The 26,737-nt window shown below is 44.8% G+C and overlaps 1 protein-coding gene across 3 annotated transcripts in view; it reads right to left on the bottom strand.

The window, feature by feature from the left end:
• The window catches only part of atg5 (ATG5 autophagy related 5 homolog (S. cerevisiae)), a 158,876-nt gene extending 148,214 nt beyond the window's left edge, over positions 1 to 10,662 (bottom strand). For 2 of the 3 annotated variants that reach the window (XM_059983019.1, XM_059983021.1), the window contains exons 1-2: positions 10,311 to 10,441; positions 10,003 to 10,157 (exon numbers count right to left, since the gene is read on the bottom strand). In XM_059983019.1, coding sequence (XP_059839002.1) covers positions 10,003 to 10,110 — 108 coding nt within the window. In that variant the 5' untranslated portion in view covers positions 10,111 to 10,157; positions 10,311 to 10,441. Of the gene's footprint in view, positions 1 to 10,002; positions 10,158 to 10,310; positions 10,442 to 10,558 lie in introns of those variants that run through there. The other variant, XM_059983020.1, reaches the window with a different exon arrangement.
• Positions 10,663 to 26,737: the final 16,075 nt, after the last annotated feature.

Below are 26,737 nucleotides of genomic sequence, written 5' to 3'. Positions count from 1 at the left end.
TCTTTGACTGCAGTTTACTGACACCGCTACAACGTGTTTTTATCGCTGGCTGTCCAGACGGAAGGTGCTGAAACGCTTTGTCGCATGTCTGGAAGAAGTGAAAACTTTCCTGGGCAGCAAAGGGCTCACCTTTCCTGAGCTGGAACAGCCAGAGTGGCTGGAAAAGCTACACTTCATGGTAGACATGACAGCGCACCTGAACACGCTGAACACAGCTCTTCAGGGGTAAGGACGTACAGCCCTGCACATGTTGGAGGATGTTTTGGCATTCGAGCGCAAGTTGACAGTGCTTGCCAGAGATTTACAGAAAGGCACTTTGTCTCACTTCCCCAATTTGAGAGAGTTCAAACAAGGTCACGACATGATAATTTCGGAGTATTTACATTCTGCAATCATCGCAATGCAAACATCGTTTGGGAAACGCTTCTGTGAGTTCAGAGAGGAAAAAAACACATTATCCTTCCCGGTCACTCCCTTAAGCATCGATCCTTCCCTACTGAATACGACTGCATTGGCAGGTGTGAGTCAACCTGATCTTGAGATGGAACTGGCCGACATAGCCGACAAAGACATATGGGTGTCCAAGTTTAGACGCTTGACAGCAGACCTTGAAGATGTTGCCCGTTCTTGCTCAGAAACACAAATGGAGTGATATTGAAAACCTTCCAAAACCGGACAAACTTGTGTTCGAAACATGGAATGCTATGCCCGACATTTATGTAAACATTAAAAAGTATGCGCTTTGAGTCCTGTCGATCTTTGGATCCACATATGTAAGTGAGCAGGTGTTCTCCAACATGAACTTTATTAAAAACAAACATCGCGCACGCCTCACAGATGACAGCTTGCGATCCTGTGTAAAGATGAAGGTGACGTCATACAGCCCTGATGTGCAGACGCTGTGCGCTGAGGTCCAGGAGCAGAAATCCCATTAACCAAGTATGATAAATATTTTAATTGCCTATTATTTTATGTGTATTCATATTTTTTCATTGTTCAGTGAAATAGTCCTTTTATTTTTCAGGCTGACAGCTGGCTGATGTTATTTTTGGTTTGCTGCTGGCGGAAAATTTAAGTTCGGCGTTTTTCATAAATACAAGAAGGACTCAAATAGACATTGAGTATTTTACTTAAAAGTAACTTTCAACCCAACGTCTTTTTTTCGGAGTTCAAAATGTTTTTGTTGCATGCAGAAATGTAATTTCGTTTTCTCTGCAGGAGTTCATCAATTTCATAAATGCAACACATTATAGTTTGTTTATACATAGCATAAAGGCAAAAAAAACGTTGTATGCAGTGTTATTTCATTTTAAATGTCAAACGGGTTTTGCGGCTCCCAGTGTTTTCTTTTCTGTGGGAAACGGGTCCAAGTGGCTCTTTCAGTGGTAAAGGTTGCTGACCCCTGCCCTAGGTCCTCTGGCCACTATTACATCGAGGAGATTGTTTGTATCTCTCCTAGTGAAGACAGATTCAAAGTACCTGTTCAACTCGCCTGCCATTTCCTTGTTCCCATAATAAATTCACCCGTTTCTGTCTTCAAGGGCCCAACTTTGGTCTTAACTAATTTTTTTCCTCTTCACATACCTAAAGAAGCTTTTCCTATCCTCTTTTATATTATTGGCTAGTTTACCTTTGTACCTCATCTTTTCTCCCCATATCGCCTTTAGTTATCTTCTGTTGCTCTTTAAAAGTTTCCCAATCCTCTGGCTTCCTGCTCATCTTTGCTATGTTATACTTCTCTTTTTTTTATGCTGTCCTTGACTTCTCTTGTCAGCCACAGTCACCCTTTACTCCCCTTAGAATCTTTCTTCCTCTTTGGAATGAACTGATCCCACACCTTCTGCATTATTCCCAGAAATACCTGCCATTGCTGTTCCACTGTCATCTCTGCTAGGATATCTTTCCAGTCAACTTTGGCCAGCTCCTCCCTCATGGCTCCATAGTCCCCTTTGTTCAACTGTAATACTGACACTTCCAATTTTCCCTTCTCCCTCTCAAACTGTAGATTAAAATTTATCACATTATGGTCACTACCTCCTAATGGCTCCTTTACCTCAAGTTCCCTTACCAAATCTGGTTCCTTACACAATACTAAATCCAGAAATCCGTTCTCCCTGGTAGGCTCCAGTACAGGCTACTCTAAGAATCAATCTCGGAGCCACTCCACAAACTCCCTTTCTTGGGGTCAAGTACCAACCTGATTTTCCCAGTCTACCTGCAAGATGAAATCCCCCATTACAACCGTAGCATTACCATTGCGACATGCCAATTTTAACTCCTGATTTAACTTGCACCCTACATCCAGGCTACTGTCTGGGGGCCTGTAGATAATTCCCAATAGGGTCTTTTTGCCCTTACAATTTCTCAGTTCTATCCATACTGACTCTACACCTCCTGATTCTATGTCACCCCTTGCAAGGGACTGAATTTCATTCCTCACCAACAGAGCCACCTCACCCTCTCTGCCCACCTGTCTGTCCTTTCGTTAGGACGTATACCCTTGAATATTCATTTCCCAGCCCTGGTCCTCTTGCAGCCATGTCTCTGTTATTCCTACATCAAACTTGCCAATTTCCAACTGAGCCTCAAGCTCATCCACTTTATTTCTTATACTCCCTGCAATCATATAATACTTTTAATCCATTACTCCCCTCACCTTTCACATCGATTCCTATTGCACTTGGTCGTACTCTCCGATCCCTTCCTGAGCTTTCTGCCCCATTAATCCTGTTGTCTTTCTTAACTTTTCTTATTCCCTCTTTCCCTTCAACTCCATCCTTCTATTTCCAGTTCTTCTCCTCCCCCCCCCCACTACTTAAACAGACAGACATACTTTATTGATCCCGAGAGAAATTGGGTTTCGTTACAGTCGCACCAACCAAGAATAGTGTAGAAATATAGCAATATAAAACCATAAATAATTAAAAAATAAATTAATTTTAACTTATTAAATTTTAATAAGTTAGTTTAAACACACCTGTATAGTAGTGGCAAACCTGCCTGCCAGAATGCTGGTCCCCCACCTGTTAAGGTGCAACCCATCCCTTTTGTACAGGAAAGACCCTCTTCCTTTCCATATTAATAGACTGGGCAAAGAAGGGGCAGTGTAAGGAAGTGTATAGTCATGTACTTAGGTAGAAGGAGCAAAGGCAGACAATTTTCTAAACAGGAAGCAAATTCAGAAATCAGAGGTGCAAAGGAACCCAAGAGTCCTAATACAAGACTACTAAAGGTTAACTTGCAGATTGATTCAGTAGTAAGGAAGACAAATGCAATTTTGGCATTCGTTTAGAGAAGTCAAATATAAAAGAAACAACATAACATTGAGGCTTTATAAAGCTTTGGGTCTGACCCTATTTGGAGTATTGTGAGCAGTTTTGGGCCCCATATATATGGAAGGATGTGTTGGGAATGGCAGCCTCGATGGAAGTTATATACAGGCCTCCAAACAGCAGTGAGGGAGGGGGGTACAAAATACTCCAGGAGATAGAAAAGGCATGCAAAAAGAGCAATGTTACAATTGTCATGGGGGCATTTCAATATGCAAATAGAGCTGGAAAAATCGAGTAGGTGCTGCATCCTTAGAGAAGGAATTTGTAGAAAGCCTATCAGAAGACTTTAGAGCAACTTATAGTTGAGCAAACTAGGGAAAAGCTGGATTTGGTATTGTGTATAACCCAGACTTGATTAGGGAGCTTAAGGTAAAGGATGCCTTAGGAGCCAATGATCATAATATGACAGAATTCACCCTCCAGTTTGAGAAGGAGAAGCTAAAAACAGACATTTCTGTGTTAAAGTGGAGTAAAGGGAATTACAAAGGCATGGGGGGGGGGGGGGGGAGCCGGACAAAGTTCATTGGAAGGGAACACTAGCAGGGATGATGGCAGAACAGCAATGGCTGGAATTTCAGGGAACAATTTAGAAGGTACAGCATAGATCTGGATGAGGCAACCAGGGAAGTCAAGCCAACATAAAAGCAAGAGACCATATAACAGAGCAACATTAGTGGAAGTTAGAGGATTGGCAGCTTTAAAAAACCAACAGAAGACTGAAAAAGCCATAGGGAGAGAAAAGATTAAATATGAAGGCAAGCTAGCCAATAATATCAGAGGATACCAAAAAGTTTTTCAGATATATATAAAGAGTAAAAGACAAGTGACAGTAGATATTGGACTGCTGGAAAAGGCCACTAGAGGTAGTAATGGGGGAAAGGAAACAGCAGTCGAACTGTTTTGCATTAGTCTTTACTGCGGAAGACACTGGCAGTATGCCAAAAGTTCAAGAGTGTCAGGAGACAGAAGTGAGTGCAGTTGCTATTACTAGGGAAAATGTGCATGGGAAGCTCAAAGGTCTGAGGTAGATAAATCAACTGGACCAGATGGCCTACACTCAAGAGTTCTGCAAGAGGTAGCTAAAGAAATTGTGGAGTCGTTAAGTACACCTTATCCTCGTTATATGCGTCTTCAGACCGTGAGGATTCAGTTATGTGAGGAGCACTACTTTCCCGCCAATACAAGTCATGTGCACACGCCTCACAGTCGGGACGAGAAGCACCACTTTCTCGCCAATACAAGTCAGGTGTGCACACCTCACAATCTCACTCCCGTCAGTCATGCATTGGTTTTGGCAAGGTGTGGATGTGCGATCTTGCACTCTTAAACTTTTGCTGGCTTTACCTACGGTGCAGTGATTTTGTACTTGGAATATTTAACTGTGCCTCCGAAGTGTCCGATGTCATGTCCTGGGCCATCAGCCAAGCGGCAGAGAACCGCTTTAACACTTCAAAAAAAAGTTGGAAATTATAAACAGCGTGGCATCAGGTGAAGGTAGCACAGCTCTGGGATGATACTGCCATCTTTGAAGTTCTTTTGTTGTTTGACAATGCACCAGCCCATCCTAAACATTTGGACAGCATTCATCCTAACAGAACAGTGCGTTTCCTGCCGCCTAACACAACGTCGCTGATTCAACCACTCGACCAAGGCGTGATCCACATTCAAGGCATATTTTTTTTAAACAGTGAACTATCTCTCTGATGCTGCAAGCAACAGATGATTTTGAAAATCCCGGGAGTTTACCAACGGTGAGGGAATGGTGGAAGTTGGAGCACTTGGCAGAAATGGCGATGGACATGGACCCAAGTTTAGAACGGAGTCAGCATTTCAGTCATTCCCTGCCGTCAACCCTTCTTCCCTACAAGCAAATTTATGCTGAGAAACAAAATGCTGCCAATCAAACAACCCTCACCACTCTCTTCAAACTGGTGTCATCTCCTGCTGCCGGCAGTCCTAAGAGTTCTGTGAGTCTTCCTTCACCCCTTGCTGTGCTTGATGATCCTGACGACAACCATCAACCTTATCCATGTAAAGCTGCCCGACACCACAACCACCACTCGTCTCCTGGAGGGAACACATCTGCCACTGTTGGTGAGTACTGTACACCCTAGTATGTTAACTTTCTGATTTACTACATCGAATATTACCTTAAATTGATGAAATATAATACGAATGTTGCCTTTTGGTACTGCTTTTGTGTCGTATTGGTATGAAGATGTGAATAAATTACAAATAAAACATTTAGGAAGCCCTCTAAAATGCATCCCTATTTTCTCCATTTAAATAATTATTCACATTATGCGTCAACTGTGAGGAATGTATCCCCCACATATAAAGAGGATAGGGTGTAATGATCCTTCAAGAATCACTTTCTGGCATGGTTCTGGAGGATCGGGGAATTCCAAATGTCGCTCCATTCTTTAAGAAGGCCAAAAGTGAGTATGGTTTCCTTAAGGAGAAATCTTGTCTTACAAATCTGATGGAATCCTTTCAGGAAATTCAGACAGGATAGACAAAGGAGCGTCAGTGGGTGTTTTTTTATTTAAATTTTCAAAAAGGGCTTTGACAAAGGGCCACATATAAGATAAGAGCCCATGGTATTGTAGGAAAGATCCTAGCACAAATAGAAGATTAGCTAATTGGCAGGAGCAAAGAATGGAAATAAGGGGGCTTTTTTTTGGCTGGCTACCAGTGACTAGTGGTGCTTCGCTGGGATTGGTGTTGAGACCGCATTTTTCCCCCCTCACATTATATGCAACGATTTGATAGTTTTGTAGCCATGTTTACAGATGATACAAAGATAGCTGGAGGAGCAGATAGTGTTGAGGAAGCAGTGAGTCTGAGTGGACTTAGATTAAAAGAATGGCCAAAGGCGTGGCAGATGGGATAGAGTGCAGGGTCAATGACAGTAAGACGTAGGAGTAGAATTAAGCCATCCAGCCCATCAAGTCTGTTCTACCATTCCATCACAGTATACACCTGCCTTCTCACCATATCCTTTAATGCCCTGACATCTCTTAAGACAGTGACATCTGATTTCTAAATGGAAAATGAACCCATGAAATTACTTCACTATTTTTGCTCTCTTCTTGCACTACTTAATTCTTTTATATATCCTTAACGTTATTTATAGGCTATTTTAAAATTATTATTCAATGTACTACTGCTGCAAAACAAATTTCACGACATAGGCCAGTGATTCCAACAGCAAAGCCTCCAAATGCTAAGGAACTGGGAGCAGAGACAGGGTGAAGGACTCCCAAGGGTTAGAGAATCAAGGTGAGGTGGTGGAGATTTCATTGGAAACCCCAAAAGGCAATTGCTTTGCCCAAGAGTGTGGCCGTGTGGGAAACAAGCAGCTGTGGCAGGGACAGTAAACGACACCCGGACCATGGAGAGGAAAGCTTTAAGGAGATGGGACCCTGGGGACATGCCGGACCCCATCTCCACGGCAAGAGGACCCGTCTCCACGGTAACATAGGACCGACTATAGAGGCCAAGTCACTGGATATATTTAAAACAGAGGTTGATAAGTTCTTAATTAGTAAGGATACAAAGGTTACAAGGAGAAAGATAATGGGGCTAAGGGGGGAAATAAATCAGCCATGATCGAGTGGCAGAGCACATTTGATGGGCCAAATGGACTAATTCTATGGTCTAATAATCTTTAAACTTCACTTTGATATCTCCATCAGCTGGTTTTACGTTATACAGGAACTCCAGTTACAGTCCAATTTTGTACTGTAAATAAGAAACTGCAGAGAGGGTAACTTCACTCACCCATCACTGAATGGCTCCCACAATCTATGGACTCACTTATAAGCACCATCTCAAGTTCTCCCTATTTATTGCTTTTTCTTTTCTGTTTTTTGTATTTGCAGTAGAGGAAGCGCCTCCACTTCCTAAGGAGATTGAGGAAATTGAGCCCTCCCCCACCCCCCCACTCATCTTAACTGCATTTTATAGGAGCACCAGTGACAGCGTCCTGGCAAGTTGCTTCTCCATCTGGTACGGGAGCAGCTGAGCATCGGACCGGAAAGGACTGTGCGAACAGCTGAAAGGATAATAGCTCCCTACCATCCATCGGGGACATCTATCAGGAGTGCTGCATACACAGGGACCTTAAGGATCCCACCCATCCATCATCCTCTGTCTTTCTACCGTCAAACAGGAGACTCCAATGCATAAAAACAAGGAATGTCAGGATGGTAAACAGTTTCTTCCCTCAGACCATCAGGTTTCTGATCTCCTTGCCGCATCGCATTCAAAGTGTCACTAGTTAATCAGCTCCGCACCTGAGAATTTTTAATTCAGGCATTTTAGCTTCTTTATGTGTAATCCATCTGTAGATTTCATCCTTTCGTAAGTTATTATGTTTTATGTGTTATGTATAGTACAATGTTTTACATCCTGGTCCAGAGAAATGCTGTCTCATTTGGCGGTATACTAGTTAAGTGACAATAAACTTGACTTTTGCACACTGGTTGCCCACCCTGTTGGGAGTGGTCTTTCATTGATTCTATTATGGTTGTTGGATTTATTGAGTAGTCCTGCAGGAAAATGAATCTCAGCGTTGGATATGGTGAGATAAATGCACTTTGATGATAAATTTACTTTGAACTTTATACTCTATCAAGACAGTTAACAGTATCTCTTCCATCAATAATGACTGGAACTCCATGTCAAACCATGCCCAAACGCAAATCAGAATTAAAAATTAATAGCATAGTAAAGTGGGAATTGCAATTGGTTAGCTGATGCTAACAGAATGAAAATTTCCTCGCCATTAGGCAAGGATTACCTCAGTGATGCTCAAGGGCAAGCATTCGAAAGTGAGGTCACAGACTACGAAAACATTCAAGCTGGCATGGTAATGGAATGGAAAATTGGAAATAGTTGCAGGTATCCCACTTATCCCTTTGCACCTGTTCTATCAATAAAATCGTGCCTGGTCTTTCACGTCAGTGTCACTTTCCATACAAATCTCACATCTCCCAGACCCCTTCATATCCTAAAATTAAACAAAATAAACTCAATCGCTACCTTTCATGTCAGGTGTGGTGGAGATATGTCTCTACCAAAGGATGTGTGAGGCACTCCTTCCCTAACCTCGCTTGCGGGTCACCCTCCTTAGGCAAGGCTTAGCACCTGCTTAGCTCACCTCCTTCCCTCCCACCCCGCGCAGGGTCACGCGAAGCCACGGGAGCAGGTGGTGAGTGGACATCTGAGCGATTGGTATGTATCACATGCTGGTTATGCGACTACTGACACCAGGCAGACAATCTCCGAAGAGTATTGATAATGGCGGGGGTTACCCGCCTTGTACGGACACTGCCCAGAAGGCAGCAATGGCAAATCACTTCTGTAGAAAAATCTGCCAAGAGCAGTCGTGGACACGGAAAGACCATGATCGCCTACGTCATATGACATGGCATATAACAAACAAACCTTTCCTGTTAAGGAATTACTCCTCATCTCCATCTGGGATGACAACCCCTAATATAGGCAATCCTGGTGATACAGGAGATTGAGATTTTACGCCACATGTCAAATTTTTGGGTAACATTGTGTGAAATTTCTGTAACCAGAATGGCTGTAAAAACAGGGGTTACACTGCATTAAGACAGCGACACCAGCAGTAGACACCTGAGCCTACAGAAATATCAACCCTGCAAGAATGTTGTGGGGTTCAAATTAATAAACATATTCTTCTTACCTCAAATAAATATAGACCTAATTCTGATTAATCTTTCCCCTCCTCACCCACCTGAGGAATAAACCATCAACATCTATCATAAAAGATCCCCACCACCCAGGACAATGGCATCTTCTCACACACCACAGGTAGGCAGTATAGAAGCCAATATCCACACTACCAGGTTCAGTAACAGTTACTTCCCTTCAACCATTTGGTTTTTGAACCAGCCTGCACAACTGCTGTATAATTACTACAGGAACACGAGGGACACTTTGCGCGATAAATGGAGATTGATTTCTTTTTGTTGCAATCATGTTCTCTCATGTACAAGTTCATGCCTTTCTTGTGAATGCTGCTTATCCGACGTTCTATGCCTACGATGTTGCTGCAAATAAGTAAGTTTATTAATGCACCTGTGCACTGGACAATTAACCTAACCCCAGTGGAAATAAACCTGGTAGAACTTAAGAAACTCGGTTTGCAATAGCTTTAGACTAAATTTAATGTTTAACTGCCATTGTCCAATTGATAAATGGTAATCATCTCCTCTCTCAGAAACAGATAACATTGTTAAAATATAAAGACTCCATTGGTCTTTCATAACTTTCATTTATACTGGCAGACAGAAGAGGGAACAAAATTCAATCGATATTAAGGTTTTCCAACCCATGAAATACTTTATAATACTAAAACAGAAAATAATCTGAGCAGAAATTTTATTTTGATTATTGGTAGAACACTCAGAACTAAGGAGAATGGGCTAAGTTGTTATCAAAACATTCCACTCAGCAGATATAACTGAAAAACTCAAAATCCTAGAATTGTAAAAACATTATTTACATTTCACAAGTTAACACCGGTACTAAACCCTGTATTAAAAAGTTAGCCTATCTGGTCTAGACTGGTTACTTCAAAATGCACACAAACCAGCTTTTTTTTAAAAAAAGCATTATTTCCCCCTATACTTACATAATAAGGTTCAGCTTCCCTCTCCGTTATTTCATCCTGAGAAAGCGTGAAACAAGTGGGTATTCTTCCAAACCAAACGTCTCGCAATACATCTCTGTCATCTGACATCTTTCCAACATTTGATGCAACACATATAGACAGATGTACCTTGGCAACTTTTGGATGATAAAGAAACACAGATTGAGTACACATTGGTCTAAGAAGTGCACTGCCCCCCCGTATCCACCAACAACCCCACTTCCTCCAATGTCCTTCCTACCCACCCCACTGATAAATGACATAATGACGGTTCTGTGGTGCACACGTACCGAGTGGCGAATGGCTACCCCCTCAGCAAGGTGGGGGGGAGAACGGAGATGAGAGGTAGGGCCCGGACGCACAGAGGGGAGTGGAACCGGTATCAATTCCCGGGCCCGCGCCGCGTCCCGCCCCGCTTCCGGCCGCGGCTCCTCTCTCCGACCGGCAGGTGACCCCCGCCCCACCCCGCCCCGCACGGCGTCGCGCCCCTTGCCCCCGTGTGCGAGCGGCGCCTCCGCGGCCCCCTTCGGCCCGCTACCTGAGCCCGGCCGCCGCGGCTCGCTCACAAACTCAGCGCGCGCACGCGCGGGACGTCACACCGGACCTGCCCCCCCCCCTCCCCCGCCGCGTGACCGCCGGCGGCACGACGGGAAGAGGGAGGAGCTGCGCCACAGCGCCCCCGCGCCGCTGGGAAGGTTCATTGCCGCAGCCAGGCCTCTCGCCTGGTGCAAGCGCAAGTGGGGCTCGTCGCTCGCATGAAGCCCAGCGCGCTGCAGCGGTGAGCGCAAACTACAGTAAAGCGCAAAAAGAAAGTCGGAAGTGACTATAACAGAAGAGACCGAGAACTTGGCTTCGCGACCTGGAAGGGGACGATCCGGGAAGGTTCATGGCAGTGGGGATGAAGCCATTCCTGAGGCCAGGCACCTGGCTGCTCTATCTTCCAGAAAGCAGGAGAGGGAACAGTCAGAGTGACAGCCACCCTTCACCTTCCTTCTCAAATCAAGTTTCAACGTTATTAAAACCATACATGGATACCACCGAACGAGACAGCATTCCTCTGGGGCCAAGTTGTAAAAAACATACACACCACATTCAAAATAGTGAGGAGGGTTAAAAAAAGAACATAGCCATGTAAGAAAATACATTTTTAGTCCAAGAGACAAAGAGGGCAGAGCCATGGTTTACAAAGCCCAGGTACGAAGTATCATGGAGTATGCCTGCTTATCACGGATGGATGCCTTGCAGAGCGTCCTCAGCCAGCTTGATTCCATTCAAAGAAAGGCTCTCAGGATTATAGGCGTAGATGAAGCCACAGCTCGTGAGAAGCTGGCCATCAGTAGCTTACACCACAGACGACAGGTAGCTGCAACTACTGTGCTGTACAAAATGCACACCAGCCACAGCCCTGCAGACCTTCGCGCCATGCTGCCTTCAGCTTATGAGCGACGGCGCACCACACGATCAAGTTTATCTATGCCTGCTCATGCTGTTTCTATGCCCCATGCGAGAACCTGCACACGGGAGAGAACACGAGGAAATCTGCAGATGCTGGAAATTCAAACAACAACACACACAAAATGCTGGTGGAACACAGCAGGCCAGGCAGCATCTATAGGGAGAAGCGCTGTCGACGTTTGGGAGCGAGACCCTTCGTCAGGACTAACCGAAAGGAGAGATAGTAAGAGATTTGAAAGTAGTGGGGGGGGGGAGGGGGAAATGCGAAATGATAGGAGTAGACCGGAGGGGGTGGGATGAAGCTAAGAGCTGGAAGGGTGATTGGCGAAAGTGATACAGAGCTGGAGAAGGGAAAGGATCATGGGACAGGAGGCCTCGGGAGGAAGAAGGTGGGGAGCACCAGAGGGAGATGGAGAACAGGCAAACAACTAAATATGTCAGGGATGGGGTAAGAAGGGGAGGAGGGGCATTAACAGAAGTTAGAGAAGTCAATGTTCATGCCATCAGGTTGGAGGCTACCCAGCCGGTATATAAGGTGTTGTTCCTACACCCTGAGTTTGGATTCATTTTGACAATAGAGAAGGCCATGGAGAGACATATCAGAATGTGAATGGGACGTGGAATTAAAATGTGTGGCCACTGGGAGATCCTGCTTTCTCTGACGGACTGAGCGTAGGTGTTCAGCAAAACAGTCTCCCAGTCTGCGTGGGGTCTCACCAATATATCAAAGGCCACACCGGGAGCACCAGACGCAGTATACCACACCAGCCGACCCACAGGTGAAGTGTCGCCTCATCTGGAAGGACTGTCTGGGGCCCTGAATGGTGGTGAGGGAGGAAGTGTAAGGGCAGGTGTAGCACTTGTTCCATTTACAAGGATAAGTGACAGGAGGGAGATCGGTGGGAAGGGATGGGGGGGGGATAAGTGGACAAGGGAGTCACGTAGGGAGCGATCCCTGCGAAAAGCAGAAAGGGGGGGGAGGGAAAAATCACTGGATAGAAGCTTCCTTCATTGTGCTGTCAGAATCTAGAACATCTTTCCAGCTGCTGTGGTTGGAAACGTCTGCGACGATGGGGTCCAAGCCTTCAAGGGTCGAGTGCACAAACACCTATCGTCTCCGGGAGGGAAGTCACGTGCTTCTTCATAAGCTATCATGAAGGGGACCAGGACGGCAATGCATGGTTGTTGGCAGGTAGGGTTAATACCTGACTTTCAGGAGTACTTGTGAGTTATGTTCCAGCTGAACCTAGTCCTTAAACTGCTGGAGAACAGTGTGGAAAGATCAGGTGCTGTTTTCTCCCGATAGGTTCCAAGTGCTCCTGTTACGTTTTGTCACCCTGCAACCTTATCCTTCAATCTCTCTGAATTATGGAGGACAGCATGTGTATAAATGTCTCTCTCCAGCAGATTTCATCATGACTCCAGTATTGCTACTATTTTTAAAAGTTTCTTAATTGTGCATATGATTTGTTTTGTGTTCTATCGCTGAGCAGCAGTGAACCATCTGATTGGCCTATCAGAGTTCTCTTTGGGAACTAGTTGAGTTGATCAGCTTTTCTGATCTTGCTATTGTTCATGATTGCACTTAATTTTTCAAAAAAAGCAGGACCCTGGGCAAGAAGTCTCACAGATTGCTTCAGGGTAGGCATACTGTACCTCGAATTGATGGCTGAGGGCATTCCAGCCTGTAATTCCACTGATCCAACACTGGAGGGCAGCACTGACCGGAGCGGCCACCTTCAACGGAGCCCGGACGCCATATGCCACAATGCAAGCCCACAGCTGGAGCTCTTGTCCTCGCTGCAACCAAGGCGACACTATTGTCTCACCACCAAGCGAGGGAAGCAGGCCTGCAGCAAGCTACGTCCACCAGGGCCTTGCAATCACAGTCCAAGGCAGTCACTCGCGGTTTCACTACACTCCGCCTCCGCGCACCAACTCTGGTGCCGCCGGGCAGCTGGCAGCGGCACGGTCTGCTCTTCCAAACCTGGCACCTCCTGCGGCCCAACGCCGCGACTCGACCCGACGGTCCAACTCGATATCAGGCCCACTCGTATCCCTCGGCCCGATGAGCCGACTCTCGAGACGTGTTAGGAAGATGGTGTGAGCGGCAAGGAGCGAAGGCCTTGAGTTTACCATTCTCCGCAGCTGTCGGCGTGGTCCGGGGCAGACCGGGCTGAAACGCAGCGGTTTCTCCAGAGTGTGTCAGTAGAAGTCGGAGAGAATCCCCGTGGAAAGACCAAACCTCAGTCGCCCGAGCAGGTACAGCCGCTGACATGATGCATCATGCGAGGGGGTCAAGAGAAAAGTATCAGTGCACAGTTACGAGATAATAGAACTGTACAGCACAGGAACAGGCCATTCGGCCCACAGTGTTGTGCTGAGCTATCTAAAAAGCAAATCAAAAACACCCAAACACTAATCCCTCCTACCTACACCCTGTCCCTATCCCTCCATCTTCCTTACATCCATCTAAACATCTCTTAAAAACCTCCGCTGCATTTGCCTCTACCACCATACCAGGTATCCATGGCTCTCCCTCACATCCCCCCTTGAATCTAACCTCTCTCACCTTCAGTGCAGGCCCTCTGGCATTAGACGTTTCAACCTCAGCAAACGGATTGCTCCCCCCTGTCCCCTCTACCCATGCCTCTCTTAGTCTTGTAAGCCTCTATCAGATCTCCCCTCAGCCTCTGACGCTGCAGAGGAAGCAAAGCAAGTTTATGCAGCCTCTCCAGTAGGAGATATCGGTTTGAGGTAATATCGCTCTGTGGTTTATTGATGCATCACCCCGACTGTACGGTTATGGTTTCCCAGGCGCTGATGTTGACAAGTCGTGAGAAAGGGATCCTGAGTGCACAGATCACAAGCTTTCGTTTTCTATAAGCTGCAACCAGACGCAAGGGTGCTGGACTTCCAGCCATTTGGGGAACAGTTTTTATTGCCTGCTTAAACCAAAAACATACACACAACATCAAGCATTGGTGGAAAACAGAAAGTTTGAGGTCGTAGACCACTTAAGCAGAAGAAGGATAATGTCCTGCAAGCAAATGTAAGAATGTAAGAAATCAATTAAGAAACAGGACCTCCAAACCTCCAGAGCCATGAGCTAATGAGTATAGAGACAAAACACCACAAACTAGTTAGTGATGGCACAAGAGCAAGAATTTAGGATTTCTACGGCAAGCAGTGCCTCCTCAGGCCAAGTGGATTGTGCCCCTACAGAACTAGAAGCCCTGTGCTCATGGCAGGAACTTGAAACTAATGTGGATGAGCTTCTGCCCAGGAAGGTATCACTATAAGAGGGTAAAGATAATCAAAAATACTTGGAGGAAAGAAAGACAGTTACAACAAAAAAGGTGATAAGTCACGTTACTGTACTGTTGGGTAGGTTTCCATCTAGTAGGTAGGATATCCTGTAGGCGGCGCGGCACGCGGCAGCAGCCTTTCAGATCTGGTGCTACTTTAGTTTTTTAATTTAATTATAAGGCACAATTAGGGTTTAGGGCAATGGATAACACAGCGACTATCTGCCATTGCCAGATACTGCTAGAATACAGAGATCGCCCAAAATCGAACCTTCATGAAAATCTGCTGGTTAGATTGCGTGACCTCAGCTTGCTGAGGGAATCGGGACTGCAGTCCTGGGAGTTGCCTGATGCCGGTGGCCGGACTTGGGGACGTTGTAAGCGGTGTGCGAGGAAGCCGAAGCAAGGTGAGCGGGCAGGAGTCCGTGCCAGGAAAAAAGCAAGCCCTAGCCGGCCGGATCTCCCGTCCATTCTGCTCTCCAGTGGACATTAAATTGGACTACATCTGTGGCAACAAAATACTCGGCAGGAGTACAGAAATGGACGGAATCCCGGATGCCGCCATTCAGCTGTTTATATTATGTAACAGATTTTCCCCCAAGCCAACGGACTACCAATCTACTGCCCTCTGCTGTGCCTATTGTCTTGTTTATTATAATGCCTGCACTGTTCTGTGTACTTTATGTAGTCCTGAGTAGGTCTGTAGTCTAGTGTAGTTTTTGTTTTGGTTTACGTAGTTCAATGTAGTTTTTGTATTATTCATGCAGCACCATGGTCCTGAAAAACGTTGTCTCATTTCTACTGACCAGCAGTTATGGTCGAAATGACAATTAAAAGCAACTTGACTTGACTTGACTTGATATTTATCTATTTATTGAAATAGGCCCTTCTGGTCCTTCGAGACATGCCGCCCTGCGACCACTGAATTAACCCTAGCCTAATCACGGGACAACTTACAATGACCAATAAACCTACCAACTGGTACGTCTTTGGACTGCGGGATGAAACCAGAGCACCCGGAGGAAACCCACGCGGTCACGGGGAGAAAGTACAATCTCCCTACAGGCAGCGCCAGGAATTGAACCCCGGTTGCCTGTATTGCAAAGCGTTGTGCTAGCCACCACACCACCGTGTAGAGAAATTGCCGGGATGTACAAAAGCTGTAGAGTTGTTGGCGTTTAATTTTATTGGTAAAGAGAATAAAAGTGCACAAAAGACTGCAGGCATGATCTCATCAAGACTGGAATAATGAGGACAAAGCAACTTCACTCCTGCAAAATTATCATTTATCATCACAACTGCTTGTCAAAGCAGTTTGGTTTCATTGACTGGTGTACATGAACACACAGGTTCCTTTGTACATAAGCATTTCCCAATCTTTCTGTTGAAATAAACTTCCCGCATTACTGTTTTTCCACCAAAATGAAGTCAGTCGTTATCCACCTGTCATATGTTTTTCCATTCGCTCAGCTTGAACAAGCCGCCCTGAAGCCTCTTTGCAACCTCAAACCGGGTGCTGGAGGGCCTGCAATGTGCTGTAGCTTTCTGTGTTCTATGGAAAACTCAGTATTGCACCCAGTTTTGTGCCTTGGGCAAACTTAGGAATATTACATGAAGATCATAAAAATGCAAGAGGTAAAAATCTGAAGCGAATAGAAATACAGTGGATTGTGGTTAACTGGTCCACCGATTAATCGGGACAGCTGTTTATTTGGGACAACTCTCAAAGAACAAAGACAAACCGAGATTCCCTTCATTTATTTGGGACACCTTGCCGCTTAACTGGGCCAGTCTGTGCTGGTTGCAATGTGTCCCAAATAACTGGAATCCACTGTACTGCATTTTGTTCTCTGGTCTAAATTGTTGATGTATATTATGAATGGCTGGGGTATGAGTACTAAGCTATGCAGTGCGCCTGTGCCCTTTCTCCATCACCCATTCCACCCCAAGAAAGGCCCCTTTATTCTTGCTGTCTGCTTCCCATCTCTCAACCAATTGTCAGTCCATGCCATATATTACACCGGGATCCAAACTCTTGCAATACACCCCTACATACAAACCTCTTGCACACAAATGTTGCCTGGCCACTGAGTTCCACCAGAACTTTGAAGTTCTGAAGAGGTTGCGACACACCAATCAGTTTAATTTTTATGATGGAGGAGGTTCCCAAATCAATAATCAAGGAAGTCAAGGCATACCTTTGCAAAATACTGCTCGACCACAGCTGGAGTCCAGAGTCCAGTTTTGGGTGTTGTAGGAAAGATGTGAAGCTATTGGCAAGGGTGCAAAGGAGATTTACCGAATGACTCCACAACCGTGGGGTTTCAATTACGTGAATGGATTGGAGATGCTAGAATTGTTCCACTTGGAAAAGGACAGATTACAGGTGGATCTGACACCATTGGAAACAAAAGTACGATTAAACCATTTAGCTCTGTGTATCTGTTCCACCATTCAGTAAGATCATGGCTGACAGCCACATTATTTCACCCTACCAGAGAAGTTCCCCTTGTTCTGCCCTTTGCCCTTCTCTGTCCCCTAGATTGATTTGATTCTCCCTTCTTCTGTTCTGATAGTGCATCCCGGACCTGAAACAGTTTTAAACCTTCCGCAGATGTTTCCTGACCAACTGTGTTTTTCTTTAAGTGTTGTGGAGGCTGAGTCATTAAGTATATCCAACTTTTGGCCAGTGGGGTGGGGGGGGGGGGGGGTGGTTCTTTTGGTTAAGGGAAGCAGGCAAAAAAGTAGAGTTGAGGTAAGATCAGGTCAGCCACAGTCAAATTGAGTAGCAGGGCAAGACTGAATGACCACTTCTCTTTCTTTCTAGCTTCCTTTAAAATCAGAGAATTGGATAGAGTATACAACCTGAAATTCATACTCTTTACAGGCTTCCACAAAAAAGAGACCCTGTAGAATGAATGATAGAACATCGAGGCCCCCAAAACCCTCCCTCCCCCCCAACCTTCACAGAACAAGCACCAAAACCCCCTCTCCCCCTCCACTGTGCCTGCAAAAGCACCGAACCCCCCCTTCACCATGCAAGCAACAGCAAGAGCACCCCAAAGAGATCTTGATCCAGAGTCCATCAAAAACCCTGCACACAGACAAGCACTCTCTCTCCAGGGAGGGAGAGAGAGGCTCCTGCAACTGTGAGAGCGGAGACCAGCAGCTCACTGTCCCGATGTTACGCCTCTCCAAGCCCCTGCCCTGTCTCGAGAACTATTGAGCTCTCACTCTCCATCAAAGGAGAGAGCGAGAGGAAGAGGGGTCACGAGAGTACAGGGACCTTCTTCTGACAGCAGCCGGCAATTAGCAAACACACCCCCCGTCGCTGTCTCGCTGTTTCGATCTCCCGCGATGCTTCAGTCGGCCAAATCGGCAAGGAACCGGGTCATCTACTGGGCCGCTCGTCTCCCAGGCTGCTCCTGGAGATAGCAAAGTTCCAGGCCGTACAGCTGGTCTGAAAACCCACTGCTTGTGAAGAACCATAGATTGAACTTTAGATCACAGACTCTGACAGAACCCCAGCCACCTTGAAAAGAAGGAAAAGACATGAGAGAAGAAGAATAAGCTGTTTCTGGGATGACCTGGAAGAAGTCCCTTGGTCTGCAAAAACCTCTGGCAGAGGGAGAACCAGGATTTGTTGTAATTTATTGCTTTCGTAACTCAGGGTGCTCTGCTAACAACCATAAAAAAAACATGTTTAGTTAATGTTCTTTCTATCCTTTTATTACTGTCTGATTCACAAATCATTAATTAAACAATATCTTATTTGAGGCTCAAAGATAATGAAACAACTAAAGTAATAGCAATAACCTTGTAAAACAGGGGAAATGTAGTTATGCATTAACGTTTTGTTAATCAATAAAGCAATGTCATAAAGATAGAACCTACTGCCAGTTTAGTTACAGTTAACTTTAAAAGTTAGGTTCTGGTGATGCTGAGTTTTATTCAAAAGCTAATGCTCGTAGCTTTAGAAATATCCCACACAGAAGCCTTGTGGAACTTCAGTTTCTGGCCAATTTTCACAAAAATTGAGTAATATTAAACCACGTAAGCTGTTTCAAATTAATATATTCTGCCACAGATTTATATAGTCATATATTGCAGCTGCTGAGACAAAATGAAATTGTGAATCTGGGTGAGCTGAATATCATCCACAAGATTAGAATTCATATGTTATTTTGATAAAGTCACCCCCAGTGCAATGAAGCTGGTGACTCCAACAAAAGGAACTCTGTTGAGAACTTTCTCTTTTTAAGGTCACCAGTTCAGCTAACAAGTCGCCGGAATGATGGTCTGTGAGCAGAGGGACAATAACCACAAGGACTTACACAGATCAATTGAGTCATAGAGCGCCACAGCACAGAAACAGGCCCTTCAGGACATCTTGTCCATGCTGACCCATTTTTTTCTGGCTAGTCCCATCTACTTGCACCAAGATCAAAGCCCTCCATACCCCTCCTACCATTTACCTATTCAATCTTCCATTGAATGTTGAAGTTGAGCCTGCACTGACCACTTTCTCTGGCAGCTCTTTCCATACAGATACCACACTCCAAAGTGGTTCCCCTCAAATATTTTACCTTTCACCCTAAACCTCTGACCTCTACTTTCAGTCTCACCCGTCCTCAGGTGGGAAAGCCTCCTATCTGGAACGTAATTTTGCATACCTCCATGAGATGGCCTCTCATTCTCCTACACTCCACAAAATAAAGTCCTATTCAACCGTCCCCTATAACTCAGGTCCTCATGCCTGGGCAACATCCTCACAAATAATCTTCTTTACACCCCTTCAAGCTGAATGAAATGTTCCCTGTAGGTAGGTGCCATATCTGCCAACAGTACTCCAAATGTGGCCTCAAAAATGTCTTATACAGTATAATTCAACATAACATCCCAACACCTGTACTCAGTGCTCTGATTAAGGAAGGCCAATATGCCAGAAGCTGTCTCTATGACCATATCTACCTGTGTTGCCACTTCCAAGGAATTTTGGATCTGTAATCTCAGATCCCTTTGCTCTGCTACACACACCAGAGCTGTAACATTCACTGTGTAAATCCTACCCTGGTTTGTCCTGCCAAAGTACAAATCTTTGATAGCCTTCCTCACTGTCCACTACACCCACAACCGTGGTGCCATATGGAAATTTGCAGATTCAGTTTACTACTTTATCATCCAAATCATTAATACTTATGGTAAGCCACAAGGGACTGATCACTGTGACAGGCCTCCATTCAGAAGTATAACAATCTTCCGACCTATTTCTGATTTCTCCCGCTAAGCCAATGCTGAATCCAATTTACTACTTCATTCTGAACGCCGAGTGACTTAACATTCTGGACCAGCCTCCCATGAAAAGCCTTGCTAAGGTCCGTGTAGACAACATTCCTTCATCAGTAAACTCATAAACTCCTCAAAAAATGTCCATAATGTTGGTTAGACATGACCTACCACGCACAAAACCTAATCAGGGCATTGTCTATCTAAACCCTTACATATCCTGCCCCTTAGAACAGCTTCTGTTAACTTACCCATGACTCACCAGCCTGTAATTTCTTGACTATTATTAACTAAAGACATTTTAAATACCTCCGCCACGGTCTGTGCAATTCTTGCACTAATCTCCCACAAGGTCCGAAGGGACACTGTCAATAAGGGATAAAGTGTGCACCCTAACTTGCCTCAAGACAGTAAGCACCTCCTCTTTTGTAATCCGGTTACAGGTCGAAACACAAGAATAGGCCACTTGTCCCACGGACCCACCTTGCCAGTTCGGTAAGGTCTTGGTTGAACTGATGATTACCTCAACTCTGGATTATGTAGTTGGAGGCTACCCAGAGATAAAGGAAAATTGAAAGAGATCATTGTGCTGAAACTTTGGCAGAGTTCTGCACGGTTTTATTACACTGCATGTCTCATGGGATATCTGAGAAGAAATTGGAAAAGCTGAGTAAGTACTACCCTGTTCAACCATGTATTTGGAAAAAACACACCTGGGGATTACAAACCAGTGAGTCTTGCATCATGGTGGGCAAACTATTGGCGGGGATACTGAAAGACAGGATTAATGACCATTTGGAGAAGCGTAGTCTGATTAGGGATTATCTGTGAAGGGCAGGCCTGGCCTCATTAGCCTTATTGAATTATTCGGGGCAGTGACGAAACAAACTGATGAGGGTAGAGCAGTGGATGTGGTGTGTATGGAATTTTGTGACACATTTGGTAAGGTACCCATGGTAGACTTATCCAGAGAATCAGGAGGGATGGGATCCTGGGAATGTGGCTGTCCGGATTCAGAATTGGCTTGCCCATAGAAGGCACAGAGTGGTGGTAGATAAACCATACTCGGCTGAGAGGTCGGTGACCAATGGTGTTCCACAGGGGGCTGTCCTAGGGTCCCTGAATTTTGGTGAGATTTATAAAAGACTGAGATGAGGGTGGGTCAGTAAGTTTGCAGATGACATGAAGGTTGGTGGTGTTTTGGATACTGTTGGAGGTTGGCCAACGGTGTAGTGGCGTCAGCACTGGACGTTGATGTGGATGGTCTGGAGTTTGAATCCAGCCAGGTCCCAACCTGGCCAGCAGCGGAATCTGCATGGAAGAAAGGCCGGGCAATCTACTTCCGTATCTTGCCACAAAACTCCTTCGGACAACTACACAATTCATGAGTCCCTGACAGCACTCAACAACTACAACAGAAAATGGTCATGAGTTACAATGTGTCATCTATAGGATGCAGAGCTGGGCTGAGAAGTGGCAGATGGGAGTTCGTTCCGGAAAAATGTGAAGTAACACACTTCGGTAGATCAAACTCAAAAGTTTACCATGCAGGTTGATAGGGTGGTCAGTAAAGCTTATTGACCTTCAATAGTTGGAGGATTGAGTTCAAGTGCCACGAGGTAATGTTGCAACTCCATAAAAATTAAGTTAGACACACCTGAGTTTTGTGTTTAGTTCTAGTCGCCTTATTGGTCACAGAATACTACAGCACAGAAACAAGCTCTTTAGCCCACTTAATCCATGCCAAACTATCAATCTACCTAGTCCCATTCCTAGTCTTCCATAACTCTCCCATCCATGTACCTCTCCAAATTTTTCTTAAATGTTGAAATCAATTCCACACCCTCCACTTCCTCTGACATTAAAGGAATTTAATTGTTTAGAGTTCAAAACGATTGGGAGTTTAACTGCGCACAAGAAATCTTAACAGAATGGGCAACTATCCACAGGCTTCCATAAGGGACAAAACTTTTGCAGTAGTTGAAATTTAAAACACTCAGCAGATCTGGCAGTGTCTGTGGTGGACAAAAGTTTCTGTTTCAGGGCCAAGGTCTTTACTATTTGGGGAAGAGGCTCAGATCTGACGGGTCAACTATTTTTCTTTCCAAAACTATTGCTTTACCTAATGAATGTTCTAGCATTCTGTTTTTTTAAAAAATCTTAAATAACTTTGCTCCTTGCATATAAAATAAGGGGAATTTTGATTAAAATACTTAAGTTTACCTATTTTATTCCAGGCAACTTTGGATTAAGTTTACTCTGCACTGTTTTCAGAGTTACTCTGTTTCAGTGCTGGGCTTAGTACATGGCTTGTAAGACTTGCATCCAAAGATAGTTCACAGCATCACAACAAAAATGCATACCTTTGCTTCCTGAATGTAATATGATACTTGAAGACAAAATAAATACATCAGTTTTGATCACCTTTATTTTTATACAAAGACCCATCGATTTCATATTGTAGGAAGGATTTGGAAGCTTTAGAGAGGGTGCAGAGAAGATTTGCCAACTTGCTGCCTGGATTAGAGAGCACTTCTGATGAGGTTGAGTGAGCTGGGGATTTTCTCCAGAGTTGACTTGACAGAGGTGTATAAGATGATAAGAAGAATGGACATAAGCAGGCAGCCAATGCCTTTTTCCCAGGTGGAAATATGAGGGGACATAATTTTAAGATGATTGAAGGAAAGAGTTGGGGGGGGGGGGTTGTCAGAGATAAGCATTTTCACACAGAGGTGCTGGGTGCATGGTGCGCACTACCAGGGGTTGTGATAGAGGCAGGTATGGTAGGGACATTTAAGAAATTCTTAGCTACGCACATGGATGAAAGAAAAAATGGAGGGCTATGTAGGAGGGAAGGGTTAGACTAATCTTGGAGTAGGCTACAAGGTTGGCGCATTGTAGGCTGAAGAGCTTGTTCTGTGCTCTATATTCTAAACATCTTCAAGGTGAAAAGGTTTTGCATGGTTGCTCGATCAGAAGTGACCCAAGTACCCGATTTCATCTCATTGCAATATTTGATCCTCCTTCTCTCCAAGGTCAAATCTTTCCCACTTTGTCAACATGATGTGGACCTCAATGGGTTGAGGAGTATTTACTGACCACCCCTAACTGCCCCTAAATGAAGAGCACATCGGAGTCAATCTCACCGAGGAGCCTGAAGTCCCATACAGTGTCACACCAGGTAGCGTTGTTGCTTCGTAGCTTCAGCAATTCAGATCCAATCCTGACCGCTAGTGCTGTCTGTGTGGAACTTCCACATTCTCCCTACACCGAGTGGCTTTCTTCCACGTGTTCCAGTTTCCTCTTCCAACCCAGAGTCCAAAATTCAAAGTAAGCTTATTATCAAAGTACCATATACTGAGCAACACAGACAATATATACTCAGGTTCATTTTTATGGGCATACTCAGAGGATCTATGATAGAATAATAACCATAATAGAATCAATGAAAGAGTGCACCAACTTGAGCATTCAACCAGTGAGCAAAAGACTGTCCAAATACATAAAGAAAGTAATAGTAATGATAAATAAGCACTAAAACACGAAAGGCTTCAGGGGGTTGCAGTGCTTGTCTGCATTAATGGTGCTTAGGTCGAGTGTGTTGAGACCTTTAAGTGCCAGGAGTGAACATCACCAATAGCCTGTCCAGGTTCAACCACACAGACACCATAACCAAGGCAGATCAATGTTCCTATTTCCTCAGGAGGCTAAAATACCTTGCATGTCCCCATCACCCTCACCAATTTATGCTGGTGCACTACAGAAAGCATCCTATTGGGATGCATCAAGCTTGGTACGGCAATAGCTCTGCATGTGGCTGCAGGAATCTACAGAAAGTTGTGGAGACAGCTCAGCATATCATGGAAACCTACTCTCCGTGGACTCTGTCTAAACTTTTTACTGCCTTAGTAAAGCAGCCAACATATTCAAAGATCCTACCCATCCTGGACCTTCACTCTTGCCTCCACTTCCATCGGGAAGAAGATACAAAAGCCTGAAAACACATACTACCAAGGTCAAAGTCAGCTTCTGCGCCCCCTCCCCCTCGTTTCCCCGATACAAGAATATCGAATGGCTCCGTGGTACGATAAGATGGACTTAACCGCCCAGCCAGCCCTGTTACGTGTGATCTCTGCCCTTTCCCTGGAGCTTTTACACCCGACTCTGCATTCTGTTTTTGTCTACTTTGTGCCACCTCAGTGCACGGTGTAATGATTTGATCTGTATGAATGGTGGGCTAAACAGCTTTTCACTGTACTACCAACGACTTATACAACTGTAACAAAATGTCCCAGCTCCTGCACTCACATCTCCATCAATCAAGAAAGATGTACATGTTTAATGAGGAATTACAAGAAAATTTGAAGCAAATGGCTTTTAAGGCAGCTGTAACAGGAAACGTCATGCCTTTTCTCCTTACTACCATCGGGGGGTGGTACAGGAGCCTGAAGACATGCACACGATGTTTTAGGAACAGCTTCTTCCCCTCTGCCATCAGATTCTGAACCCCATGAACACTACTGCACTATTTTGCTCTCTTTTTGTGCTACTTGTTTATCTTTAAAATATTTCTTATTATAATTTATAGTGATTTTTTAATGTATTGCAATGTACTGCTACTGTAGGACAAAAAGAATTCACGACATACGTGAGTGATAATAAACCTGATTCTGAAACTTGCTGAAGGCTGGTGTGTGCTTGGGCTGGAGCGATGTGGACACAGATGATGTTAAAAGTCAGTCTGAGATACCCGGCTTTTCTTTGTGTTCATAAAAGATGTGGACATCAGTGCAAAAGCCAGAACCAATGCAAAGTTTTTAGATTACACTAAGGTGTACGGTTAACCATGATAAAAGATTGTAGGAGGTTTTAAGATGATATGGATGTTTTAGTATGCTAGTCCAATGACATTGAAATTAAAAGCAACGTGACTGGAGAAATAATGAGACTAAATGCTTATTGACAGCACGAGTAAAATAACAACAGTCAGGTTAGTTATTTATTTGATCTATTTAGTGATACAAGGCAGAGTAGGTCCTTCTGACCCTTCCCACCATCCCTAAACTCCCAATAAACCCGATTAACCCTATCCTAATCGTGGGACAATTTACAATGACCTACCAGTATGTCTTTGGACTGTGGGAGGAAACCGGAGGACCTAGAGAAAATTCACAGATTCCACGGGGTGGATGCACAGAACGGCACCAGAATTGAACCCCAGACTGTGATACGCCCCACTCTGTAATAGTGTTACACTGACCGCTGTGCTACCACGGTGTTGTTTCTTATTGATGGGCTTTTTACTACTCCAGCTATTTCAATGAGCCCTCACATTGTCCTTCTTACCTAACCTTCCTTATCAAAGTCCTCTTGAACCCTCTACGTCAGGAGATGTGATCAACACCCGCCCTCTGGCACCTGTTTTCTCGTCAACCCTTTCCCCGAGAGACACCAAATAAGGATTGCATGCCTACGTCATCAGAAAAATTACGAGGATGCCATTAGTGCCTTCAACTAATGCCAGGACTCTGGTCAAAGATTCAACACTAGGCACTGAGTTAATGGCTAGCATTGTCGCCACATAGGACAACTAGAGCCCCGCTCCCCCTGCCGAGTTAACTCTACATCCCTCTTGCTGAGAACTAATTTTTCCTGTGAGAGTGGATGAAGTTGCTGCTGGTGTGCATGGTGATAGGACATCATGGTTATTGAGCTGTGAACCCGCAGGGCATCATTTCTGCGAGGGCCTGGTAAGGCATATAATTGTCAGGCATGATATTCTATACCAGAAGTTCCCAACCTTTTTTATCCTATGGACTCCCACCATTAACTGAGGGGTCCGTGGACCCCAGGTTGGGAAGCCTATTCCATACCAAGGACACTTCATTGGGGAATTTCCACAACAATATCGTGAGGCAGTGATGAATGGCCCCACAAAATCATCTTCCCCTGTACTACACAGAGATTCTTACTGACCCCAGTTTTGTTTGAGCACTTTCATACCACATTGATGTCATTCTAACCCAGTTTCTGGAATTCAGCTCTTTTGTTCCAATTTCTAATTGATCCTGATGGAGCACAAATTGATCATTAGGGAATAGATCAGTGATAACTAAGGGCTTTTGACCTTGATGGATGCAGGATGTCTCTCATTCTGCTTTCCTTCTGAACCAGATCCTCCTATGCACAGACTATAAGTCTTAGACGCTATGTTCTTCCCAGTTTATCTTTCCTCAGTAATTGCTGGCAAGCATTCATTTTGGCTGCTCCTCTCCTCCACGACCTTTAATCAGTGCTGGCTAGTTTGAACTGGTGTACGGAAATTCTGGCTGAAGGTGCCGTGCCAATGTATGCACCAGGAAGTAACCTTCTGTGTCAACTGCTAAACAGTGAACTCAGAGGAACCATCGTTGGATGAAAGTAATCATGCATAAAGATCCCCACGCTCAAATCCCAAAAAAGGATATTTATCCCACCTAATACAATGCTTTACCAGAAGAAGGCAGTGGCAAACCGCTTCTGTAGGAAAATTTGCCAAGAACGATCCTGTTGAAAGGATCCTGATTGCCCATGTCATATGACATGGCACATAATGATGATGATGATAAATACAGTGTAATAACAGCACTTGTCTCTCTGCAGTAAGTTGAATTAATGTTTAGGGGTAA

Source organism: Hypanus sabinus, chromosome 10 (genome assembly GCF_030144855.1).
Source record: "Hypanus sabinus isolate sHypSab1 chromosome 10, sHypSab1.hap1, whole genome shotgun sequence".
In the NCBI taxonomy this organism is placed as follows: Eukaryota; Metazoa; Chordata; class Chondrichthyes; order Myliobatiformes; family Dasyatidae; genus Hypanus; species Hypanus sabinus.
The sequence above is the reverse complement of the archived record's forward strand: the minus strand, read 5'-3'. Positions and strand labels throughout refer to the sequence as shown.